General features: G+C 38.5%; 1 protein-coding gene across 1 annotated transcript in view; it reads right to left on the bottom strand.

Annotated features, from left to right (window-relative positions):
* The window catches only part of LOC122992351 (dehydrogenase/reductase SDR family member on chromosome X-like), a 45,073-nt gene that overhangs the window by 8,858 nt on the left and 22,827 nt on the right, over positions 1–13,388 (bottom strand). Inside the window, exons 4-6 of the mRNA XM_044366123.1 lie at positions 2,770–2,871; positions 1,855–2,062; positions 92–299 (exon numbers count right to left, since the gene is read on the bottom strand). Coding sequence (XP_044222058.1) covers positions 92–299; positions 1,855–2,062; positions 2,770–2,871 — 518 coding nt within the window. The remainder of the gene's footprint in view (positions 1–91; positions 300–1,854; positions 2,063–2,769; positions 2,872–13,388) is intronic.

Below are 13,388 nucleotides of genomic sequence, written 5' to 3'. Positions count from 1 at the left end.
ATTTATTGTCTTTAATATTTATTGTTTTTGCTTTGCTGTCTTTCAGGATGACATAAATCAAACTCAGTCTGCTCTCAGTGCAGTGTATTACCCTGAAAAGGAGGCGAGCGAGAGCACTCTGTGCCAGGCGGAGGGGCGTCCAGAGATGTCTGTAGAGAGCAGTATCCACCATGCCAGGATCCACAGCACATGAACTCACTGAGAAACCGCCGTCCTGCAGCTCTCGGTGGAGGTGGGAGCTAAATAACAGCTGGGCTAGCTTACTGTCACAATAAGCTCTGTAGGCTGAATAACACTGGCTGAAGAGAAAGAAAGAAAGAAATATTATCAGACTTTTACAGTGACGATAATGAAATGTGTCTCTGTTTGAATACAACAAGGATGAGACTGTTTTTCTCAGTTTTTCTTTCAGTTCATTTCAATAAGCTGTTTCCACAATAGCTAATAATTTTCCAGGTTAGAAGAACTTGTCCTGCTGAACAAAGACGAGTTCTTTTTACACTGGAAATATAACAAGACCTCTCTGAATCCTCAGGCTCAACAGGTAAATTTAGCACACAAGGACGCACAGTGTCCTTGATGTGAAGCATCTGAAACCAGGCCCAGACAATATCATTCAACTGAGGTTTGTGTGTATGTGTGTGTGTGTGTGTGTGCCTTTCAGAGGATTTAAAGCTCATATTTTCAACCTGCAAAGTAATTTCAATATTACCTGGGTATTACTGAAATTACTTGCGTGTTGATTATTGTTTCAATGGTTTGGATTTAGACAAATGACACATTTCTCCTGATAACTCACATGTCTGATGGTCAGGTGCTAAACCCCAAAGGGAAATAAAACTAATCTCTTCCCCGTTATCTGGAGAGACTCTGGACCAGATGCACAGTCTGTGTGATATCGCAGTATTACCGATTTCCTATGAGAAACGTCACAGTGTTTTACAGCTACAAGCTGAATTGTATTTTCTGTTTCTTTTGTTTTATTTTTTTTGATTATTTAATAGCCATTTGAGGTAAGTGATGCTACATTTCATCAACAATTTATTCTATTTAACTGGTGGTACAAATTAAAAAAAATAAGCATATATTAAAAGAAAATTGTAGCAGCTGTTACCTTCCTTCATCTCTTGGTGATGATGACCACATTGGCAGGTCTAATTTGCTGCTGCTATTATTCACCCTTTCTACATGTGACAGTGGTCTGACATCTAATAATCTGAATTTTCTTTAATGGAAAGAGTTATGTCTATTATTATAAAATCATTTCTCAGATGACTTTGATGGAGACACATCTACAAAGAACTAACTGATCGTTACTGACGCAGAAACAGAGAACAAAAACAAGATATCCTGTTGGAATAATGCGACGATCCTCCATAAGTAACTATAACTATAAATAAAAATAAAATGTCTCAGGACTGTTTCCTTTTTCCTCTTGAGGCAATGTACAACACGATGAAGATGTTCAGGCTGCTAATGCTTGTGGACAGCAGTGCTCTTAGCTGGGACTATACTGAGCCAACAGTCGCCCACTAATGCCAACAGAAACTAAGACACCTGTGTTGGCGACGCCAGCGGAGAGCAGGTGACTGTGACAGGCAGCGGCTTGAAATGTTCTTCCAAAAGAATCAACACAGTAAAGGACTGATTAAGTGCTCCTTTAAGCAGCTATTAGCTACACTAGATATGGTTGTGACTGCTAAACATTTGCTAAAGTTAATTTGTTCAGACATAATGTATTGCAGCAGTATTAAATGATTATTTCATACGTATTAATATTTTGTTTGTAGGAAACTGTCCCTTCAATATATACATATACTGTATATGCATATCAGTATTTGCGCGCGAACCTACCAGTTATTCAAGTCATTGAGTCTGATCTCGCCGATGCGGTGAGCAGAGGAGGAGACGTTGACCACGTGGGAGAAGTCACCAGATTTCCCACTGTTCTTCAGTGTGTCCAGGAGCAGCCAGGTCAGCAGGAAGTGGCCTAGGTAGTTCACACCGAAGTGCTGCTCAAATCCATCCTCAGTACGGCCCTCAGGAACCAGCATGACACCCGCTTGACACACGCAAAAACACAAAAAATTCATGCACACGAAAATACAATTTAACTGTCTGAAATATCAAAATTCTTATGTAAGTCAAGTGCTTGCATACGTACCAAAAAACAGCACATAATAGTGAAAATGAAAACAGCAATGGACCAGGTAACAGTCCTGTTTTTCTGTGTAATTTGTCTGCAGTACAGTACTCTGTGGTATTTTTTACCTCAAATGGTGTGACTATAATATTCCTATAGAAATGTTAACTGTCATGTTGCCTCTGTTTCAGTCTGGCTGCAGCCACAGAAAGTAAATAAACATGAAATAAATTAACTTTGAATGGATTATTGCTGAGAGTATGATGTTGGCAAAAATCCTCTGGTAGGCCTCACATATTTTTCTTATCAAATAAACTAGACAGACTAAAAAAAAACATGAGATCTGTCCCCTAATTGATGAGCCGGCCCGATGAAGCACATCCAAAGCACCTTGTTTGCACCTCCACTACAGAAAATGTTTAAATATGTGTCAAAGATTTTTCAGTGAGACTACAGCTGAGATTAATTCTTTCACATTTTGCCTACGTTTGACAGCACCTGCCTGCATGTAAGCTGGGCAGAAGATTTCTACTTATCACTTAATGCTGGACAGACTACTCTCTCTCTCTCTCTCTCTCTCTTTCTACATATACAGTGTTTGTATATATAGTGTTTCCATCACTCACCATTATTGACCAGAATGTTGAGCGGTAGGTCCCGCTTCTTGAAACTCTGGACGAACTGACGGACAGACTGCAAAGAGGCTAGGTCCAGTTTCTTGAACTCCACTGGGAAGGACACACACACACACACACACACACACACACACACACACACACACACAGGGGCATACACATCAGAGCCATTGTAAAGGGATTATTTCTGCTAGCCATTTTGGTGGTAAGACATCAAAGAGCGCATTAATGATTTCTTACAGCAGGCTCGGTGGGTTCTCACACTACAGTTCCGGCAACGCTATGCCTCTCTTCCTCCAGCACATTATATCATACCTAATACTTCTTCCTGAGCTCCATCATAGCCTAACACACCATTATATCAGGTCTAATGTATGATAAGACACAGGTAAGGAAGCAATGACCAGGAGCTGGTATCACCAGAGCGTGAAAGTGACTCTGTGTGCTTAAGTGTTAGTGTGTGTGTGTGTGTGTGTACACATGCAGAGAAATCACTTTGGGGATAAAGAAATATGAGTAGACTTGACAGTGTTCACTTAGAAACCTCAACTCTTTTCTTGCTAGGACATCTACTTAGCACACTGTAAAAAGTGTGTGAATGTTCAGCTAAGTTATTAGACAAAAATGCAATAAGAATCTTGTCAACTATGGCCATTAAATGATACAGGATTACTTTATATTGTTACTTTATATTATTTTATCTGTCCCTCGTGTCAGTCATTTAACTGTTCCAACCAGTAGATGTGTGTGCAAAAGTAAGTGACCAACACACTAAGCTATGGACTTACTATATCGAGCTGACCACTCGATGTTCAGTAGAAGAGCCATGCTACTTTCCATAGCCAAACTATTTCCTGTCCATTGAAACATCAAAACAATGCGCTGCTTTGTGTAGACATTCTATCACTGTTTCCCAAAGCCCAAGATGCAACCTAAATTTTTTTTTTTTGTCCCAACCAACAAACGATAAAAACAATCCAAAGATATTGAGTTTACTGCAATACTGAATGAAAGAGAAAATATTCACATTTAAGAAGCTTGAACAAGGGAAAAATTTCTTAAAAAAGTACTCAAAATGATTTATCGATTATCAAAATAATTGGTGATTAATTTTCTGTCTATGGACTAATTGATTAATCGACTAATCATTGCAGCTCTAGTCAATCAAGAGGATCATTGTTGTGTATAAGCCACACCAGTTGTGGCTGTGGTTTCTGCAGTAGACACGGCAGTTTTATGACAGCCTCTTGTTATGTGCAGCGCACAATAAAGTTAAGTGTGTGAACTGAAGTTGCAGTCCACAAATTATTAAACATAACAATCATAACATGCCTCTTCTAGTAATTCAGAGTGCACACAGAGAATCACCATAATCTTGTGGTTTAACTTATATTAATGCATTTGATGGCTTATTGGAAAATACTTATGATTAAGAGGAAATCTTGAAAACATTGTTCTCTTCTTTCTCTTTTTGTGAGCTCATACACACTTTCTCCGGCACTTTCTCCACCTCTTGGCAGTTTGAGGTTCAATCTTGGTGCTTTTATACATCAGACATGTGGTCCCCTCTGCTCGTTTGTAACCCTTTAACATCCCAGGCTTTTCAACAAATCTGACTGGTTTCCTATAATATTGCTCAAAGATTCTGCTTCTGGTGGGACATTATATGCACAGTTATTACATATGTGTTAGGTTGATTGCAGAATTTTACTCTTATAAAGAGTATTTTCTTTGTATTTGGACCTGTTTTTCCCTGTTTCTTTGTGTCTTCTTTATTTACTAATTATGCTCCATTCCCCAAAACTGTAAACACAAATGCATAACTGCGCTCTCATCTTCACAAACTTCAAATTTCCACATCCAAACAAAACTCTTCACTCTAAACCATGTATTCTTACATCTAAACCAAACTTTGCCTTCAAACATCACACAAAAGCCATCAAATACACAAACACTTCAAAATATCCATTACACACTGGTGAGATCAATTCAAAACACTACTGTAAAAGTCTGTTACTGCAATGAATAATGACGCTTATGATTTTCCCCCAGAACAACCTCTTTACATGATGAACACGATATAAAGAAACAACATATACATTTTCAAAAATTTTAATTCCTCAATGTACTGTAGTAAAATAAACTGAAATTGAGTGAAAAAGTAAATGTACTGTATAAATATGCAACTGATAAAGAACATAGAATACAGTAAGATTATTTCCATGTGTTTACCAATATAAACCAATGAAAACAACAGTTTGTACATAAAGAAAGATATCAAATTTTTTCCATCCATTGTTCCAAAATAAATGTACTGACTCATGACCCTGTTATCTATCTATCCTCAGGTTCTGATTGGTGTGTGAACAATGTTGACTCTTAGTGTTTCCACCTGGGGAACTGTGTGTTAATTGGGTTCCAGCTGTGATGACTTGAGTTAATGATATTGAATGCCAGTGCTTTCTAAATGAGCACATGAGTGAAAACAGGGGAATAGTGTTGAGAGTTCTGGGAAATGGGTCTGTCTTTACGCAGATGGTGTCATGGTTTGCGGTGTTTGTTTTATAGGCCCAATTATTGTGTGTAAGCAATTGAGAAAAACTGTAAGAAATGCTTACATCCTCCTGTGCATATACATTGCAGGCTAAAATTTCAACACCTACCTCTTGCCTACTAGAACGCAGAATGCTTTATGTCCTACGTGTGTATGTCCTCTATCTTATCCTATATTTCACCTTGCAAACCGAAGGAAATTTGGTTTGCACCAATGACCACAAAAATAATACATAATGAAATCATAATGAAAACATAAAAGCAATATAAATACAGTGGCTGGATGAAGGTATGAAGAATTTAAAACCTATTTACTGAATGATGCTCCCTTTTACCATTTTTTTTTTTTACAAATGCAACAGGTTGAGTTGTTTTTTTGCCATGTTTTTCTTAGTTTATTGGGAAAACCATACTACACAGAGATGGTATTTTCCTCTCTAACGTACACTAGATTGGCAGGCGACGGGGATAATATTCTATATTCTCACAGTATTGCAGAGAGCAGTGAGCCTGGGATCAACAGGTAAAACAGTGAGGATATAAACAACAGGAATGTAAAATGAGGAACAGGGAGGTCATCAGTACTGACAGATATGCCTCGAGCTGCATATAACCTCAGGATCACTCACTTGGTAGGACCCTTCTGTTCTTCCCATCAACTGTGTCAAGTCAAGTCAAGTCAAATGTATTTATAAAGCACATTTAAAAACAACCCACGTTGACCAAAGTGCTGCACAGACCAGAGCAGGTAGCTAAAATCACAAATACAAGAAACACTGACATAAACAACAGGGCACACAGCTCATAGGCACAAACAGACAACACACAGGTATAGGCACAAGCCAAAAATCAGTCACATCAGGAAGAATCTAAAGCTAGTGAATAAAAGTAAGGTTTGAGCCTGGACTTTACAGAGTCAGTGGAGGGGCCAGATCTGATACGGAGAGGAATGCTGTTCCACAGTCTAGAGGCTGCAACAGCAAAAGCGCGGTCACCTCTGAGCTTAAGTTTAGATCACGGCACAGCCAGGAGCCCCGAGTCAGCTGACCTGAGGGACCTGGAGGTAGAATAAGGGTTTAGAAGGTCTGTGAATAGGGAGGGGGCCAGCAAATTTAGGGCTTTATAAACAAACAGAAGAACCTTAAAATCTATTCTGAACGTTACAGGCATCCAGTGGAGAGAGGCCAGGATAAGGGTAATATGGTCCCTCTTCCAGGTACCTGTCAGGAGCCTGGCTGCAACATTGTGGACCAGTTGCAGGCGGGATAGGGATAACCGATTAATCTCAGTATACAGGGAGTTGCAGTAGTCCAAGCAAGAGGATATAGAGGTGTCAATGACTTTCTAGAGATTTTAGAAAGAGAGAAACGGCTTGATTTTGGCAAAAGTACAAAGCTGCGTGCTGCTCAAAGACTCAAAGCTGCTGTACTAGGAAGCTGACTGCTGACTATCAAAACGCTTCCTGTATGAACCTCTCCTCAATGACATGCCTATAACTTTTCGTACTCTCTGTGATACTTATCCTATTTTGTTTATGATAAGTATCACCTAGTTTCAACTCAAAGTATCAACAACAATGTGCAATAATTCCTTGTGAAACTGACACAATGGTTAAAGGTTTTATAGTTGTGGCATAATTCACACTACACTGCTTGGCAATTTCTTCTCCACTTACTCAAACAGCAAAACTTACCTTTCTCACCTGGTAACTCAAAAGGCAGTCATAACCTCCTTTTATCATCTTATGTGTAGTAAAGCTTCAACTAACTTCAACCTGAACAGCAAGAATAACTTTAAACACTTCCTCCTCACCAGTTTTACTCTTTACGACCAAAACAGTAAGCAAGTCACAGCACTCTGCTTTATCACTGTAATTCCTATATTGACAATAATGCTTAACAGTAGTATTTAGAGCTGCAATGATTAATCAATTAATTAGATGGACAGAAAATTAATCAACACCTATTTTGAGCGATTAAATGTTTTAAATAATTTTTCATGAAAAAAAAAAATTCTGGTTCCAGCCTCTCAAATAAATACGAATGAATATGTTCTGGTTTCTTTAGTTTTCACCAACAGGAAGAGGAATATCTTTGGATTATTTACTGTTAGTTGGGTCTCAACCAGACATTTGAGGATGTCACCTTAGGCTTTGGGAAACAGTGATCGACATTTTCCACCATTTTTTTAACATTCTGACACAGAAACGACTAATCAATTAATCGAGAAAATAGTTGACAGATCAATCAGTAATGAAAATTGTAAGATAATTGTTAGTTGTAATATTTAGTACTATTTAATGTGTGAAGTCATATTTGGGCCCCAATCCAACCTAAACCCTGTGAATGCAGGCAAAATTGGGCGTGAACCAAATATGTAAAATATTCTTGTTTTCTGTCGGGCTCAGAAAGACAAATCCTCTTTGGATTAACAACCGCTGCCAAAGTACTACAAGATGAATGCATACAAAAAGAAAACCACATCTATAAAACATCCAGAAAATAATGTATTGTTCCTCCATATAGTACATCTGCAGTACGGCTGTCGAGGGTCAAATATAATGGATAAAGACAGGAACAGGACTGAGAGGGAGCGGAGGGAAGGAGAGTTGATGGAGCCGATAATAAAAAAGGCCGCCGTGACAGATGAGAGTGCAGCCGTTCTCGATGAAGGTCTGATATAGCAGCCTTATCTCCAAGCCATGCCACTCACCACCCGCTGAGTGTGTGTTTGTGTGTGGGTGTGTAGTGTGTGAATATGAATAACTCTGAGTATATCTCAGTGTGTATGTGGATTTGAATTGTACAAGCAAGCAAATGTGTGTGTCTCTACGCATTAGCCTGAGACCAGGTACATCTGTGTTTGTGTGGGTCCTGCCTGTCAGTCCTCTCCTGTCCTCTTGAGTGGCCTCCCTTGAGGGCAGGCCCTTTCAGACTGGCCAGTCATATCTAGAAAGCCCACTGGGAGTGAAATGCCATCGATCGTACGTGGGCTGGCTGCTGCCAGCCCTCAATTAAGACCCCAGGATCCTCTTTAAAGCTCAGCCTCCTTGGCTCAATAGCCAAACACACAGACTGTGTTTTCGTTACAAAGGAATTATTTGAAGCTGACGATAGGAACTGCCTTTGGAGACATGCGCGTGCTGTGTTAAAGTCACCATGTCCATTCATAGTCTCCATCTCAATATAATCATGTAATATCATCATGCTGTTAACTTAAAGATCCCCTCCAGACATGTATTAAGACATATAAAAAGACTTTGCTTTGAATAACAAACTTTGCTTTGATGATATGGTTTTTCCACATTAAAACTCAGTTACCTAAAGTTCTCCCTCATTGGAAAATCCTACATTTATGACTATACAAATATTTTTCATTTCAGTGTATGTGCAGTAGAGGCTTTAAGTTTCCACATCATACTTGTGTAAGTTGCATACTGGACCACAACTAATTGTGATGTCACAAATTGTGCTCATACTTAAACTCAGATTTAAGGTGAGCACAGAGAAATGTTCCTCCTTCAGCAGATGAACGTGTAAAACTCTGCACATTCATCATTCTGCACAGTCAAACATCCAGGTGAAGAGACAATAAGCAAAACACATTTTACCATTAAGTGCAGTGTTTTGTGACATTTTATTTCTATATTTTCAGATTTTGCATAATGTAGCTTCATTTGGAAGGTTGTTAAATTGTCAGTTTCTTATATGCTGGATTTTAGTATACTTCTACTTTCTACATTTCAAATGATCTAAAACCTATATTACTACTAATACTGATATTATTACTACTACAACTTGTACATTGTACAATCACATTAAGCTCTACAATGATTCTATTTTCAGTTTAATGACATGAAAACAGTCAAACAGTGGATCATTGGTTCCAAGTTGGTTCCAAATCAAAAGGCATGGACACCTGTCTCAATGTTACAGTATGTTAGAATACAGTGACATTTGGTGCACAACCCTGTTAAAAAACTGCTCAAGAGCAGTGAATAACCAATCAAAGTACAACTTTTGTACAAGTTAAAGAGTGCCACGATTTCTCCAACTGAAAGAGCTGCCACACAAAGGACTCAAGGGGATTCAGGTTTGATGCGTAGTTTTTATAATGAGTGGAGTAATTTCTACTCCTATTCTTAATCGTTCATTGATTTGTTCATTGACCGTGTTATTACAGACATTTTGATGTGTAACAATAGGAAAAGCATAGGTGCAAATGATAAAATTAATGATGGCTGAATTCCACTTTAGTTTCTGGGTCCTGGTATTGTACATGCTGGCTCACTGTCAGACTGTCATGGTTAACTGGTACAGCTGATTAGAACGGAGCCATTGTTAATGTTATTAGGAACACCTGTGCTTTCCCTATTAAGACAAGTCAAACTGTCTGCTGTGAAAAGGGCCTTCAGGGGAAAGTTGAAGATGCCATATTGGTTAGTGTTTGCCCATACTAGCTTACTATTGCCTAAAAAAATTACTTCCACTTCAATGCACCATATCACATTTATGACTTGTGAAGTCTTGAAGGGAGCAAAAGTCAAAGCATGGTTTCATGGGAGCGTAGTGATGTCTAGCTCTGCTTCTTTTTTCCACTGTCTTATCTCTCTGCTACACGTACAGCTCTGTCTTTGTCATCTCAACCTGTTTCCCTTGGTGTCTCTTCTTCCCGTGTGCATGGAAAAGCAGGTTTCACAATTGCGTCCGCAATTTTGAACACTAAATGTGATTACAAATGTTTTCTGCTGCCATAGTGCACAATCAGAGCCTCTGCAGATTCCCTGTGTCACTGAAAAAAAACTAAATAAAAACAAAACCTTGTTCCAACTGAAAATCTTTCGGTAACTGCAGCACTTTACGCAAATCAGACGAACTGCAGCTGCGCTAATTTACATATGTAGTATTAGTAAATACCTCGCTAAATTAAAAAAAATTGCAGTGACACAAAATTTGCAACAGACTTATTAAATATCTCCCAATCACTTAAAAATCCAGTGGATTGGACACAATTTCACCAAATTTAATTTTGTGTTTTTACAGTAATTTTTTAGCCTGAAAATGCAACGGAAAATCAGTTCATAAAGGCATTCTTTTTCAAACTGACTCTATTTGAAGTAAATAATAAACAGTTCAGACACTGAATGGAAACATCTTGAACATAAATAATGTAGAAAAGCGTCATTAATAATGTCAATAATAAATACTGTTTCAGAAAACCTGAAAAGGGGGTTTTGTCTACTTTTCTGTAGTTAATCCAACTACAGCAGCTCAGTTTAATTGTGAGTGGAATTTCTGGCTTTTATGTTGTGGCATCTTTGATCTCTTTGGTGTTTCTTCACAAAAAACAAATATCTTTACAAAAGCAATAAAATAAAAATCATGAGGGAGGACTACCTCCACCTGCCATAAATTCCACCATTTCCACCTGGCTTTAACATGCATCTTGTGTCCTGATTGTGACTACAGTAAATATGATTAAGCTGGATTACACCTAAATCTGATATTAAAATGCATCGCTGGTAAACGCATCAAATTTCTCCTCTGCTTGCCAAAAGGCCAGAGATATTCCATTACAAACATGATTCAAAACTGACAGTAAACACATTGAAATGCAATTATTTTTTGGCAAATACTTTACTATCAGAGCTCTAATGACTGTTTGGACTGGAAATACAAGGATTTGTTTGACCAAGTGTTTGGATGATGAGTTTTTGCTCTAAAAACTACACAGCAAAAGATGATTGTCAAGTTATAAATTTCCTTGAATCAACATGTAACCTGTGGTATTTGGATCAAACCCTTTTTCAGCTTCTCACACTATCTACAATAATGTCTAAATGTAGTGTGAGACTACAAAAAGGATGAATGAACTGTTCTCTGAACCCGCCTCTTATGAGACTTAGACAAGAAAGTATAAATAGTTTGAGCTGTCTGATAAACAACACAGTGATATCCAAGAATATTAGGTCTGGGCAGAGTGCCAATTGTTAGCTCCTCCACAGCCTTTTTTATTCAGCTCATGTAGGAGACAGGAGGCTGGTTGATGCCCGAGTCAACCCCAGCATGTTGTGTTGGTGGAATGATAGCCTGCCAGGCTGTAAATCCCTGAATATTGTGATGCTGTCCTCCATAGGCAGTGCTATTAAGAGGCCGAAGATGGTCTTAGAAATGTCGCGCAGATGGCCAAATTTCTGGTGACAATTTCTCTTTTTATTAATCAGTAGGCTATTAGTAAGAGGCAGGTATATCCCCATCTCTCTCTCTCTCTCTCTCTCTCTCTCTCTCTCTCTCTCTATCTCTCTCTCTCTCCCCCAGCATGCTCATCATCACAGGTGCATCACCTCAACTGACCGGCTTATTTCTGAAGTTGAAATAAATTGAATGAATTTATTTTTAATCAAAGGTGAACCAATCTGTAACCATGTCATGAGGCATTTTTGAAAAATTTGCTTTGCCCCTCTATGTGGTATTTTGGTGCTCAGCGCAGAGTGCATCATGTACAGGTGGAAGAAGAGGAACACACAGGTTCATTTAAATGAAGCAGCGCAAAGCCAGTTGTTGGTATTTTGCTAGGAAAAAATGGTCTTAGACATTGTGTCTCTGAACGACATCTGTTTCTGGCGCTGTTTCACCCCGCTGCTAATCTGGTGATTTCATCAACAAGAGAAAGCTAAACACTTATAATAATGCTTAATATGTAAATAAATCTCTCCAACCAATATTTATTAACATCAAAAATAACATTTAATGTGGTTAAAGCAGGAAAGTCTGCATTTATCTATAAATGATGAGTGATTATTGTTGTCCATTACTACGTAATACTGAAAATGTGATATGAAAACTTTCTACTTCCATTCATGAAATCCCTGCAGCATCTGAAAGCAACAGGGCCAACACATCCTTATAATTAAACAACCACATGGGTTGATCATACCTGCACTAAAGAATGACCCATAGGAGTGTTTTCAGGACAACCCAAAGGAGCGTAATATGCTGGTTTCCAAAACTGTTACAAATCACTGTTAAAAAATAATTATGATTTATGGCAATGACAATGCTGTGGTTAAGGTCTGGTTAGGTTTAGGCATAAAAACAACTTGGTTAGGATTAGGGAAAGATCATGGTTTGGGTTAAAATTATCACTTGAAACATGGCTTCTACAACCTTAAAGTTACCCAATCGTTGTTGTCATGGCAACAGCAAACACCACGACAATCGTTACATTTTTTTTAAACTCTCCTGACTCGCGGTTGGAAACCCAGCACTCATGGCTGGAACTGGGAAGCAAATGGTGGTCTCCTGCAGAAAAGTTCACTTCTTGCCATCTAACTATCTAGCCATCCACCCAACCCGCCTTCACTTAATAAGGCAAACTGTTATCTTATATTAACATCATCTGAATGGTGTCACTTCCCCAGGTCATAATTACTACGGCCGCTAGATAGCATAAACATAACTGTAGGTTGCTTTTGTCGGCTGAATTTTAGACCTATGCTGTAGTTTTTCTTGTGAGGATGGGCTGGTAGGACAGATATGTTGAGAAACGCTGAGCCAATACGCATAGTCATTCACTGTGTTTACCTTCATTAAATACGTGCAGATGAAACAGGGCTGCTACAAATAACCACACACACATCAGATTGGTCTGTTATAATTCAATATTTTGCCTGCTATGCGAGAGACGTCAGATTACAGGAGCTCCTTAATCCCTAGCGTCAGAACCTCCTTTCCTTTCCTTTTTTTGGCAGTTTTTCAGCAGTTCATGTTTTATTCTTGAAAAGCATGACAGTGAAAACATTGCTGCGTCACATTTAGTGATGTGATGTGACGACTTACAACATGATACAGTACAGCAGAATTAAGACTGAAAAAGTGGTCTTATAGATTATGTCCTGGCGCCATCTATGCTGTCTTTCACACTATAACAAATAACCACACACATACATGTCTTGTATACACACAAAATCACTTGGAAATAATAAAACAAACATTTGAAACTCCACAGCTTTTCACAAATGCACCCGACGTCATGCTTATATTTGCACAAAAAACATT

This window comes from Thunnus albacares, chromosome 11 (genome assembly GCF_914725855.1).
Source record: "Thunnus albacares chromosome 11, fThuAlb1.1, whole genome shotgun sequence".
Classification (NCBI taxonomy): Eukaryota; Metazoa; Chordata; class Actinopteri; order Scombriformes; family Scombridae; genus Thunnus; species Thunnus albacares.
This window is presented reverse-complemented; position numbering and strand designations above follow the sequence as displayed.